Genomic DNA, 12,381 nt, shown 5'->3' on the forward strand with positions numbered 1-12,381 from the left:
TCTTTCCATCCCACCTATTAGTAACCTGAAAAAAGCATCTGCTTCTTGTCAGTAACTGGCAGGGAAAAAACTCCTTCTAGTGGGACACACTTGTGTTGTGTGATTCAGGTGCTGTTTTTGTGTAGCTAACAATCTGGCATGGTTCATTCACCTACTCAGTGACTGCTTGTCCTTCAATCGTTTTCTTCCATTCCCAGAGTCTCTGCACATGAAGTTAGGTCTCTAATGAAGTTGTGTTCTAGCCAAGCCCAGGAGGCCCTCAGGCATCTGGCCACACAGACACAGCCTCTGTCCACATGGGAACCCTAAAGAGCACAACACAGCACCCACATTTTTTTCTGGTCTGGTGCTGTCAAATTAATTTCTCCTCTCCTACCCATCCTTCTTCATGACCAGCTGCATCTGCAGAATTTAGACCTTCCTAGAAAGGAAGTTTTTTGCCATGCTGAGCTACCTCCTGCTGAAACAGGTTGATCGTTTGGGATCATGGAAAAGTTCATGGAAAAGTGTGAAAATCACAGTGCTGCACAGTGTTGGTCAGGAGGCACAGCAATGGAGACAGATCCTGGGCTCAAAGCAGAGGCTTCCAGGAAAGCGTTTCCAGCTAACCAGGTCCTTATCCAAACCTTGCCTTGTTTTCTCCTCCCCTGCTCCACTCTCCAAGTGGAGGAGACATTTTGATGGAGAGGACAATCCATGGGTGGTGTGTACTTTGTGAATGTCTTCTTATTCTGAGTACTTTGTACACATAGCTCAAGGTGGTTGTCCATGCACCTCTGTGTTTGTTAGCACAGCATCACTCCAAAGGGTCAACTGAGACTGGGAATCTGTGATTCCAGATGCACTATACCCATTTAAGAACTGCCACATTTGACCTCAGGAGGCTACAGTCCTGAGAAACAGGTCAGAAAGAAGAAGAAGCCAGGGAAAAGGATGCACACACTGTCAGAGCATGTTACCAACATTTACTGCCTCATTTCTCCCCTTAAAATCAGGGAAGGATGAAGTTCTACAGCTGGTTTTTAAGACAGAAATGTTCTCTGTGAAAAGCTGATCAAGTTCCTCCAGTACAATTTTGAAGAGGTTTTTTTTCCTTATGCTGCTCATTTTCCCAGCCTTTTTTTATCTCGTTCTCCAAAAGTTGGCTTAAGAATGTCTTCTTGACTTGAATTGCCAAGAGGGACACTTTTTATTTGCTGCCTGAATGTCAGGCCAGATGTGTCAACAACACCATGTGTGCTGCAGTCACTTGTGTCACTACAGCACAAGAGAAACCGGGGCAAAAAGACAGCAACCAGGAATTTTGTTTTGATTAAGGAAATTATACTTCCCACGGTCAATTTGGAAATTCTGTGGAAGGGGGTGATTTGAGCTAATACTCTCACATGCTTCAGAGAGAAGCTTTCTGTCTCCCTGTGGAGGCACTGAATACTGCATTAGTGGCGCGCACTGGGAAAAACACTTCCCTCTTCCCACCTTATCAATACAGAGAGAAAAGAGAATAAAAGGGAAATCAGGCTCTTGCTGGATTTCCTGTGTGCTGATCACAGGGTGAGACACTGGTATTACAGGAGGTGAAAATAGACATTTTAGAGCTTGTTAGGTCTTGGTCCTAACCGAAAAAATCACAGCAACAGAGAAGCATGAGCAGTGTCCCTATCTCAGCTGGGACATTCATGTTTGAAGGTATGGCTTTGCTCTAGACAGCCAGAGGGTCTTTGCTAGGTTAGGAGTCTCTGACCAATGTTGGAGAAACAGCATTATGTTTCACCCTCAGATCAGCAGCATTATGTTCACCCTCCATTCCCACAAACACTGGCAAACACAAATCCCTGCCACACTTGGGCCTCTGGTTAAAATAAAAAAATGCATCATTTTAGAATGAATGAAGTTGATTTCCATAGTCTTCCCTGTTGCTTTACAGTGAGCAATCAATGAAGCACGGGACTCCAGAAGAAAACATTGTATTTGGGTCTAAAGAAGTGTTTCGCTCCATCAGAAAAAAGTCATTTATTTCAGAGGCATGGATTCACTGCAGCTTGAAACTGAAAGACTTCTGTTCTGCGTTCACTCAGAGACAGAAATGTTTTGTGTCTGAGCCAGTAATTTAAAACATTCTGCTCAAGTAAGGTGAAGGCAAGAAATGATGTTGGCCTGCTGAGTAAGACAGGCTCCATGTGGGTAGGCAGATGCTCCCAGTCCCAGCCTTACACAGCATTTAAGCACGTGGTTCTTCGCCTGTTTCTGACCAGCCCCTTCAGAGGCAGAAGGGAAATGCTGATCTCCATTAGGGCCAGTGGGAATATTGCCACTGATATCCACAGATCTGGGACTTTACCCAACAAATAAAGATGAGTGATCATTCATTGTCCTACTTGGAGGAGAAAGTGATACAGCTGATATGAAAAGCAGCTGACCCCCTGCCATTAAGCTCTAGGAGGCTGTACCCTTAATTTCAAACCTGCCCTCCTCCTCCCAGCCTTCCCCACATATCCCAAGTGACATCTGACCTCTAGTTCCTGGAAATCCTCCTCTTCCTCCACCTCATAGGAGAGGGTGTGGATCTTGATGTCATCTGCAGAGAGGTCGATGAATTTGCTGTCAGGGTACTCCAGGCTGTCTTTGGTGGGCGAGCGCTCCTCGATGAAGGTCGTCTCACAGCACTCCGAGCCCAGGCTCTCGCCCCACGAGCGCAGCACGTTCTCGGAGTAGAGGATGATGTTGGGCCTGTAGTGAGACTCCACTGTCTGCTGCAGCATGTTGGGGTCCAGGAGCTGCTGCACGGGGTCACTCCTGCCATTCTCTGGGCGTCTCGGAGAGGACAGGCTGCCTGCTCTGTGGCTCTGGTACTGAGGGGTGGGGTACACAGAGACCAGACCATCGCGGCTCTCTGCCACTAAGTTCCTTGTGTTAATTAAACCATTCCTTTTCCCAGCCTCACTGATCTTACTGTGCATCAGCACGGTGTTCTGCTCAACCAACCCATCCATACTGGGAGGTGTCCGAGGCAGTGGGACCAGTGGCCGTTACTTTGCTGTGCCTTAGAGTTCACGCTGGGTGAGTGGCTCCCATTTTCCTGATGAAGAAAGGAAACAGAAATGAAGGTGAAGAAAAAGGCAATTAATTGAGGGACTCCAGTTAGTTTGTTTTCCGTATCATCTCAATAGGAAACAGAGCCCCACATATGTGAACACTCTCACTTAGTTCTCCAAATATATCCCCACCCAGAGAGGCAAAAAAAGCCTGCCCCACATCCACGGGGTGTAGAGAAGCAGATGAGGTGAAATGTCTTGATAGTGATGGACCCCACCAGAGAATGGCTTTGCTGCCTGCTCCCAGCCTCCTACGGGTACACAACTGTCATCCTGGGGACAACGTCCCTTTCCTCCAAACACTTTGATAAGAGATGGGGAAAAAACCAAAAAAGACAAAAACAACAACAACAAAAGATCCTAAAAGAACCATTTTCAGCTCTCAGAAATCTGCAATTGCAAAAAATGGGCAGGCGCTGTGTTCACCTGTTGGTGTCTGCAGCCTTTGCCCTTGGCAAGTGCTTTACTACCCCTTGAAAACCCATTTTTTCCAGCCCAACCACTTCCTCATCAGGCTGCTCATTTTTCTCAGGTGTAGCCAAAGGAAAATGCCTTTTGAAATACTGATGCATTGGCTATAGCAACACTAAATTCAGGGGTTTGTTTCTGGGCAAGAGCATAGAAATTACAGACATGCTACTAGCTTCAAAGTTCTTCATACCAGATCCTCTAAGGCCAAATTATTAATGTAGGATTACCTGTCCCCATTGTGTTGTCTGGAAACCAAGAATGACACACACAAACACATAAATATATGTAATTATTTTACTCAGTGCTTTCTCTCTAGTTCTCTTTTATGTCAGACAACCTCTAACAGAGCAATGTCCAGCAAAAGCCCAATGTTATTTCCTCTTAACTCCAGACTTCAAATACCGTCAGTCTCTCTTTTGGATGCAGGAGGTATTGAAACCACTGCCGAGAGCACCACCAATTAAGCAAGAAACTTGTTTCACATGCAAGAGAGCCTGACCCAGTGTGCTGATGTGTTTACATTCACAGCTCTTGGTTTAACATGCAAAAGCCCCATTTTATCGCGTTGTCAAGTAGTTCAGTGCTTCTCTAAAGTGAACCAGCAGGAAAGCTACAGAAGAGAAAACCCACTACAGTGAGATCCCATGGAAGTTACACGTGCAATCCAGAGAGCAGGAGCATTCTGCTGGGCCTCCAGCTGCTTGACCACAAACCTTCCACTTCTACCTCCTGCTCCCAACAACCTCCCACCTCCCCCAAAGAAAGTAAATGAATCCCCACAGGCAGAAGATGAGAAACACTCATCAACTAAAGAGTAATTTCTCAGGCTTTGCTCAGTTTTTCCTGAGCTGGCTTGGAAAATGCAGAACTCCTCCGATGTGTGACATCAGCCATCAACCCTGCTGAAGCCAGAGAGACTTCTCCCAAAAACCACAAACCCTCTTGCAAACACTCTTATCCCTGCCACCTGTCAAGCAAACTGAAGTGGTCAGGAGGAATATGCCACAGATGTGTAGCAGAAATTGGAGGAAGATTCACAAATCAAACAAGTGCCCTCCCAGAGAAATACATGAAGAGGTCAACAATTTGTCACTGCATCAATGGCTGGAAAACTTGGGTCAGGCCTTGCAGCTCCCTGTGGTCACATCCTTCCAACAAAGTCTGGCTTAAGTAGCGCTCAGGAAAATGCCATTTTAGGGCAGTTTTATTGCATGCCTTAGAGCTGCATTGTTGCTCAGTCCTACCATGGATCTAAACATCTATATGGCAGGTGCTTACCTTCTGTGCATTTAAACCAGTCTGGTAAACCAATATTGCAGATTCTGAGTGACACTTTTCCCTTGGTAACGGGCAAAAAGTGGAAGAAAACATCCAAAATGAGGCAAGGACAAGACAGGGAGCATCCTTCTCTCACAGAGCTCCTCTGATAATAGGGATAATCCATTGCTCAGGACATCCTCCCTGGAGTCCCACACAGCCGTGCAGCCAGCATGCCTCAGGGAAGGTCAGCAGGGAGATGTGGATGGCAGCATGCAATCAAGGAAAATGGTTTAACCCTAGGTGCATTTTAATCTGTAGCTGGCTGCCTGCCTTACCAGAGCCTGACCCAATGTTCTTGGCCCTGCAAGAGTATTGCTCAATGGGAAGAGGCTGATGAGATTCAGGCCTTTCCGGTATGATATATTAACAGGAAAAAAGGGGAGAAAGAAATAATTGCATTAGTATTACTCCCTGGAATGGAATCCCCCAGGCTGAGATGGAGGTGTGACAGAGAGTGGCACCTGGTCACAAGTGATGCTTGGGGGCAAAAGGCAGCTGTGCTTCTGCAGGGGCTCAGAGCCTGTGTCCTGCCTGCAGGTACCCCTTGGACATGGATCCAGTCACTCCACTTTCACTAGGGGCTTTCATGGACATGGCCTGGGCCAGGCTCACATGTCTGTGACTCACAGACAGTCCTAAAATTAAGAGTGCTCCAGTTTCCAGGTTCCCTGCAACCCAGAATCCCCGGACGGCAGTGGCAGGGCAGGTAACCTCTGACAGACCACCTGAGGAAACTGGAGGGTGCCTTCTCTGCAGAGAGCCAACATTCAAAGCAGAAAAAAGCTCTCATTGCCTATGACCACAGTGAGGTTTCAGAATGATGTTGACAGGAAAATGAAATCCATCAGAGCTCTTGAAATAAGAAAGCTTTTCAGTCTGCTTCAAGATGCAGAGTTAATTTTAATTGGTTGGATTCAGGTTTCTTCTGTCTTTGCACAGTTTTAATTGTCCCACAAATCACTGACTGGTACTGAGGCCAACCAGAAATAATTCTGCATTTTCACACTTGAGACTGGAACCACAAGGAAAAGCCAAGTTCAAGTTATTAACAGATAGATATATCTAATCAATATATCAACCTTCAATCTAATGTTTACCTTGGGGTTAGACATTTTTACCCCAGTCTACTATAAAAAGTGAGTCCATTAATTATTTTAACCTTCACTCTCTCCAATTTCTTGCATTCCCCCCTCCCCCTTTCTTATTTTAATAAGAAGCTGCAAGCAGTGCCAAGATCTTTAGTCTGCAATGCTGTGGTTTATTAAGCTATCACTCGTGTTACAGCAGAGCCCAGCTACAATGAGGAGCTGCAATGAGAGCTACGCTCTGCTGGGTGTTCTGCAGCCTCCTGCTATGATGACAGTGCCTGACAAACTAATTAAGCAGAGGGTGTGAGACAGAGAAATGCCAGCTGTAGGGAGGGCAAGGAAAGAACAGCTAAATGCTGTGCCCCAGCCTCCAGCAGACAAGGAGCAGAAGCCAGCTCTGTTACTGCTCACCATCCCAAAACTCCTTCGCTCATCCTGGCAGGATGCTGTCTTCCTCCTCTCTCCATGGGACTTTACACAGCTTAAGGGTTCTTCAGCCTTCTGAGACCCTTGCCAGGCACCCAAAGTCCTGTGTGAATGAGCAGTTGGGAAACTCTGAATTCAAAACCCCTGAATTCTGAACAAACCATACAGTTGAAACATTGGGCTATGGCTGAAAAGCCCCGACCGTGTCCTCACAGCAGAGCAGAAGGACACTCATCCACACAGACAAAGCATCACCAGCCCAGCAGACTGGTTTATTGGCAAGAACACTTGGAGACGAAGGCAAGTGAGGCTGAAGGCAGAGTCCCCATCTGCTGTCAAAGCCTAAGGCTTTGCAGATCTGGCAGGTCATCAGCCAGGAAAAATGGCTCAAAAACTCGTGTACTTCTGCATGGGGGTACTAGATACCAGCAGAAATCTCTTCCCCATTAATACAGTCAAGCAGAGGAAAAAGCTGCCCAGGGAGGTTTTGCAGTCTCCATCCTTGCAGGTTTTGAATACCCAACTGAATGAAGTTCTGAGGAACATGGTGTGATCCCACAGTTGACCTTTCTTGGAGCATGAAATAGAACTGGAGACCTCCTAAGATTCCTTCATCTTGATTATCCTATGATTCTAATCCTCTGATCCTTACAGATTCCCACCTGTCTCCCATGCTCCCCAAAAGACACGTAGTGCTCCGAAATCCCTCAGCCAACCACTCAGTCATTCTGAATCACCAGAATGGCAAGAAGGGACAGTAGTGACCCTTTGTGCCACCAGCACACTGATTCAACCTCAGGATTATCAGACTGGCCCTGGGTTTGACGCTGGTTTCCCCTCTGCCAGCACTGAGAAAGCAGAGGGGAGAAAGATCTCTTGAAGAGCAGTCAAGCCCTCCATCAAGAAAGGAAGTTGCAGATTTCCTGGCATGAGCTTTCAGGTAAGAGGGAGTTTCTAAAGGACAATGCAATAGGCTTCAGCACGGTTTGAGGTACCCCAGACATTTAGAAACTGCAACACGTAATACGGACCTTTTGCATGAGAGAAATCACAGGCAATGTATGAATCTGGAATGCTGATTACAAAGTGAAACATTCAGCAAAATGAAGGAAAAAAACCCTTTCCCACTTGTGTTTTTCTTCTTTGATTTAGCTGGGCTTATTAAAGTAGGTTTTGTTTTAAGGGAATGCTGTATTTCAGCAGCTGAAATTCCTTTTGCCCTATTAAGTAAACTACAGGGAGTTTCATAAGGCAGTGCAACTAACTCACACTGGGAAAATTAGGAATGCATGCATTAGTGATAGCTAAATGTTTCATTGCTAACAGTGGAATTAAAAAGACCTCCATGCTATTTTAGTATTGCCAATGTGCAGCAAATCCACTGTGAGATGTGATCTGTCCTCCTAAAAACAGGGAACTTGGAGTATGCTGAAGTGCCCAAGGTCATGTCAAGACAAAGCTGGAAATAAAATCCAGGTCTCCTGATTGCCTGTGCAGAGATATATGTTAAAACAATTACCATCTGCATATCTGCCTGAATAAGTGATTGCTTAATTCAGTATCTGAACCAAAGAACAGAGAGGGGAAGAAAGGAGGAATTACCTTGCATTGACCTAAAACATAATAATGTTATTCCTGCAACAAAGTATTTCCTTTTGAGCAGATGGAAGCACTTTGCCTGAGCTAAAATGAAATGTTATGTTTCATTTATTTATTTTTAATTGAACAAGCTGGCTTTAATTCACTCTGCCTCAAGTTGCCTCCAAGAAAAAAAAAAAGACACATTCAGACTTTTGTAGCAATCCTCCTTCACGACTTAAATTTTTCACCCTTAATTCTTAGTGGGGTTCAGTCTGAACTCACAACTTTTTTCATTCACTGCACTTTTCAGATAATAAATAACTGGCCTGACATACAGCATCTTGCTGTGGTGTAAATAACCCTGGCTGTTGTGGAAAGCACCAGTGTAAAAGCACCTTGACACCTGTACCACTTCTGGCAATTACTCTGCAGAGTGAAAGCAGTCAGGAAGTCTGACCCTGTTTTTTCTGCTGTGTTTTCCAGAGGCTCCCCAGTACAGCAGACCAGGACCATCATAGAACCCCAAATGTATCCAGCATCACCTGTGAGCTCCCCACATCCATTTCAAAATGGGGAGATTGAGACATTGAGGAGCGATTCTTACTTTAAGAGCTTCCAAAAGAACCCTGAGAGTCTCCCCCAGGAACAGCAACATCATCAAGCCCTCTTGGTCTGCCTGCTGGCTGAATCCTGTGCCTCCCCTTGGACCTAAAATCCCTGTTTAACTATGTTTGTGACCAGGCTGGCCCACAGACAGGAACACCCAAATGCAGATCCAGGAGTGGCCCTATTAACTCCAGTCTCATTCCTGATGGGCAGCCAAGCCCCCAGAGAGCCCAGTTCTCACACACAGCCTCCTCATCTGGCTCTGCTTGCTTTCCCACACTGCATGCAGGAAGCAAAGCCTCACACTTGCTCTGCATGTAAACCCCCAGTGCTGTGCTCCAGGCTGGACCTGAGGTATTCCTGAAGCACAAATGGAAAACAAAGAGATGCCAGAACAGGAAGACAGCCTGGTGGTGCAAACTTGGTGCAAAATGGAAGTTTCTGTACCTCCTGCCCCAAGCGAAGCACCCCAGGGCTGTAAGTCACTTTGCCAGAAGAACACTGTAAAATTACCAGAGTCAGTTCATCTGGGCAAGGATTAGAACAAACAGCCGCTTCTGGGGCCATAAAATCATCTGTGCTCCATAAGACTCTAGAAAAATTGCAGAGCCAGGAATACACTGTGGGACAAAAGCTTTACAGAGTAAGTGGTTTAGCCATGGCGAGAGTGGTAGCTGGAGGCAGACACAGCAGGCAGGGAAAAATGAAGCAGTAGCATCAGTGGGGCATAGCTTGACCTCTATAGACCTTTCTTAACCCTTCACTCACCCCTCCCTGCAGGAACAAGAATGGAAAAGAATAGTGCTAATGCCCATTAGACTCAGGGCATTGTCTGAACATGAAGAAAAATCCTATCCCCTCTTTCCTCTGGGAGGAGAAGGAATATAGGACCTCAGGGATTTCTATATGGGAGAGGCTGCACAGGCTTTGGGCTGGCAGCACATCCACAACACAACCTTGCCTCCATGATCTTGTGAGCCACATGCAGCTGCAAGAAGGGAGATTGTTCTGTTGCAAAGAGCACAAGGATAGGAGCTGTAAGCTGGGTGGGTGACATGGGGACACCACCCGCTGGGAGAGTCACTGCAGGTGGGAGATGCCCCGAAGCAGCACACTGAGCACAGCTGTCCTGCAGGACCTGACACCAGGCTGGATGCTTTTCCTGGGTCCCTTTTCAAGAAGCTGAACTATTTGATTATGCCCCATTCCTGGAAGTTTTCAGGTTGGATGGGCCCTGAGCAACCCGAGCTAGTGGAATGCATCCCTGTCCATGGCAGCGGGTTTGGAACTACCTGATCTTAATGTCCCTTCAAGCCCAAACCATTCTATGATTCTGTTGTTTTGCAAACACCATTTCAGAGTTCTTTGTTCTCCCTGGGGATTTTTGAGGTGTCTGAGCACTCAACCAAAGCACACAAACCCCATCAAACCTCTGGTAGAATTATGCCAACTTGGTGTGAAGCATCAGTTCATTCTTCTCGTGCCTCAGTGAAGCCTCGAAGCATAAGGACAGAAATACAGCACAGATTTGGTAAATGAGGGAACTGTGCACATTCAGGTTTTATAGAGACACACATACAAATGCACATCCCTAGGGATGCCAGGTGTAAAACTGGCACTGCTAAAGGCATGCATGGACTCACACCACTCGTGCACTGCACCACCGCTTCAAAATGCAGTCTTTGCTTGTGCAGTGAAAACGACCAGTTTGTCACTCTTCTGATGTTGTAGCACCAAATTTAAACCACAGAATCTTTTGATTCTTAGGTGCTACAGGTTAGACCAGCTCCATGTGAATCCTCAGGGTCACAGGCATCTACATCTGTAGAGAAGCATTTTGCTGTGATCCCATGACTCAAAGTAGTTTCCAGCTTTTGCCCCAGAAAGGGTACTCAGAAACAATTGACATGATAGCTGGAGGATGTGTATTCAGACACTTACACATAGCCACTATTCATGCTTGTCAAAGCAAAGCCTATGAACACACAGAGTATTTTTCTCCTGTGCGCACCTCTGCAGTTATTTTCTTTTTCCCCCCAATTGCACCATACAAACAATAACCTGTAAAAATTTGAGTCTTCAAAGTGAAGATGACAAAATTTGGACTCTTAAAAACCACACATGTAATCTGCAATCTTAATAACCACACAGGCAGTATTAAAAAACTCTCCTGGAAGCATTTACAGCTGTCTGCAGATATGAATTTGCAGTAGAAAGAAAGACAAAAAAACCTTATCCAACCATGTTGCTCATTTTCTCTAATACTCTCCTCAGAAGCAAAAGCATTTTAAATCCTGAGAGCATCCTTCCTCAAGTTAAATGTGTTGTGGTGGTGCCTGTGTACCCCAGTACTGCATTACATCTGCATTTGTATAAGGAAGAGCCCTCCTCTGTGTGTGAGATTTATTCCAGAGTGTGTGGCACCAGTGCTGTGAGACATCTGCCTGCCCGCTTAATGAGAGGAGACTTCATTTAATTCCCGCAAATGAATTTATCCTACACACATCCTGGCATGACCTGTAGTTACCAGAACTGCCAATAAAATGTCACCTTGTCCAGTAAAATCAGTCTTTGTCTTAGGAGCGAGGTAATTTGAAATTAATACAGACCATCTACATGCAACTACTTTAAAGATGACAGTTAATTAACCATAATTAAGACTAAGTAATTTAAATACATGAATGTAGAAAAGTGTATTCTCTGTTCTGACTGCCTTTTAGAATACACAAAAATCCCCCTCTATGTGCCAATTAATGCATCATCTTGAGTTTAACACCATCAAAGCATCTTTTAATTGTTGCTAATGCTCTGTTTACACCCTATTAATGTCTAATTAATTTCAATTTGAATATTTAATCTATCGGAAAGTTTAGATTTTTTTTTTGCTTCTTTCTCTTTCATTACACACGGAGGCTACAGCCTCCCTCCAGTGATTTTGAAGGCACAGTTCAACAGATTGCTCTCTGGAGCAACTCCTGCCACCCCTGCTCCATGCTCTATCCGAGGGGGTTTAAACCCCACCACCACCGCCACTCCCACACAGACCCTTGCACCTCTCCCCCTACAGCACACTCCTGACCAGGGAGTGCTACCGATCCTATTCCAGGAAGGCTTGTACTCCTGGAGTGACAATTCCAGAAGGGTCTCAGTGCATTGCCAGCCTCTTCCTACTGAAGAACTGACCCCTTGCGGGATGCTTTAGTGACACCCGGATACCCCACCCAGAAGGACGTGGCAGGTATGGGGACTTACCCAATGTCACCCCTCTGCCACTGACAGCAGGGACCACTGCTGTCTCCTTGCCTCAACCATCCCTTTGTCCAACTTAGCTCTCACTGCTCTCACACTAGAGGATAGGAAGGAAAAGAAATTCAGTCCGGCGCCTCTCCGGAGCAGGACAGAGAGGGGAACGGGTATGTGCGGCTGCCAGGAGCTCAGCATCTCCTCCGCCTGCCCCCGGCTCGGGCTCTGCCCCCACATACCCCTGCACAACCCCTCTTCCCCTTCCCTGGGCTGGCAGGGCGGACGGGAGCTGGGAGGAAAGCTGCTCCGCCACAGTGCGCTAAATGGGATTCCTCATAGGGAAGAGGAGGGAAGGGAAAAACAGAACCCCGCGCGCACTTTCCCTTCCGATGCTCCCAATCTCGCCACGGCACTGGAAAAGCCTCTTCTCCCCCCAGACCCCGCAGGGCAACACCGGGCACGGTAATTTGGGCTCTCCGCAGGGCATCGGGGAAGCACCTCTGCGGGCGGCCCCGCTCAGCCCCAGCCCTTCCCTGCGCTCCCCCCGGAGTCCC

At 46.5% G+C, this 12,381-nt stretch overlaps 1 protein-coding gene and 1 long non-coding RNA gene across 4 annotated transcripts in view; one reads left to right on the top strand and one right to left on the bottom strand.

Moving 5' to 3' along the window:
* SYNDIG1 (synapse differentiation inducing 1) overlaps window positions 1-11,929 on the bottom strand; it is a 48,590-nt gene extending 36,661 nt beyond the window's left edge. The window contains exons 1-2 of one of the 2 annotated variants that reach the window (XM_008630352.2): window positions 11,837-11,929; window positions 2,511-3,076 (exon numbers count right to left, since the gene is read on the bottom strand). In XM_008630352.2, the coding sequence (XP_008628574.1) occupies window positions 2,511-2,990 (480 nt within the window). In that variant the 5' untranslated portion in view covers window positions 2,991-3,076; window positions 11,837-11,929. Of the gene's footprint in view, window positions 1-2,510; window positions 3,077-6,382; window positions 6,481-11,836 lie in introns of those variants that run through there. The other variant, XM_017730074.1, reaches the window with a different exon arrangement.
* A 141-nt stretch (window positions 11,930-12,070) lies between these two features.
* LOC108445620 overlaps window positions 12,071-12,381 on the top strand; it is a 13,098-nt gene continuing 12,787 nt past the window's right edge. Inside the window, exon 1 of one of the 2 annotated variants that reach the window (XR_001860556.1) lies at window positions 12,071-12,289. This is a non-coding gene — a long non-coding RNA (uncharacterized LOC108445620). The remainder of the gene's footprint in view (window positions 12,290-12,381) is intronic. The other variant, XR_001860557.1, reaches the window with a different exon arrangement.

The sequence above is a fragment of the Corvus brachyrhynchos genome, unplaced genomic scaffold, assembly GCF_000691975.1.
Source record: "Corvus brachyrhynchos isolate BGI_N302 unplaced genomic scaffold, ASM69197v1 scaffold101, whole genome shotgun sequence".
Lineage (NCBI taxonomy): Eukaryota > Metazoa > Chordata > Aves > Passeriformes > Corvidae > Corvus > Corvus brachyrhynchos.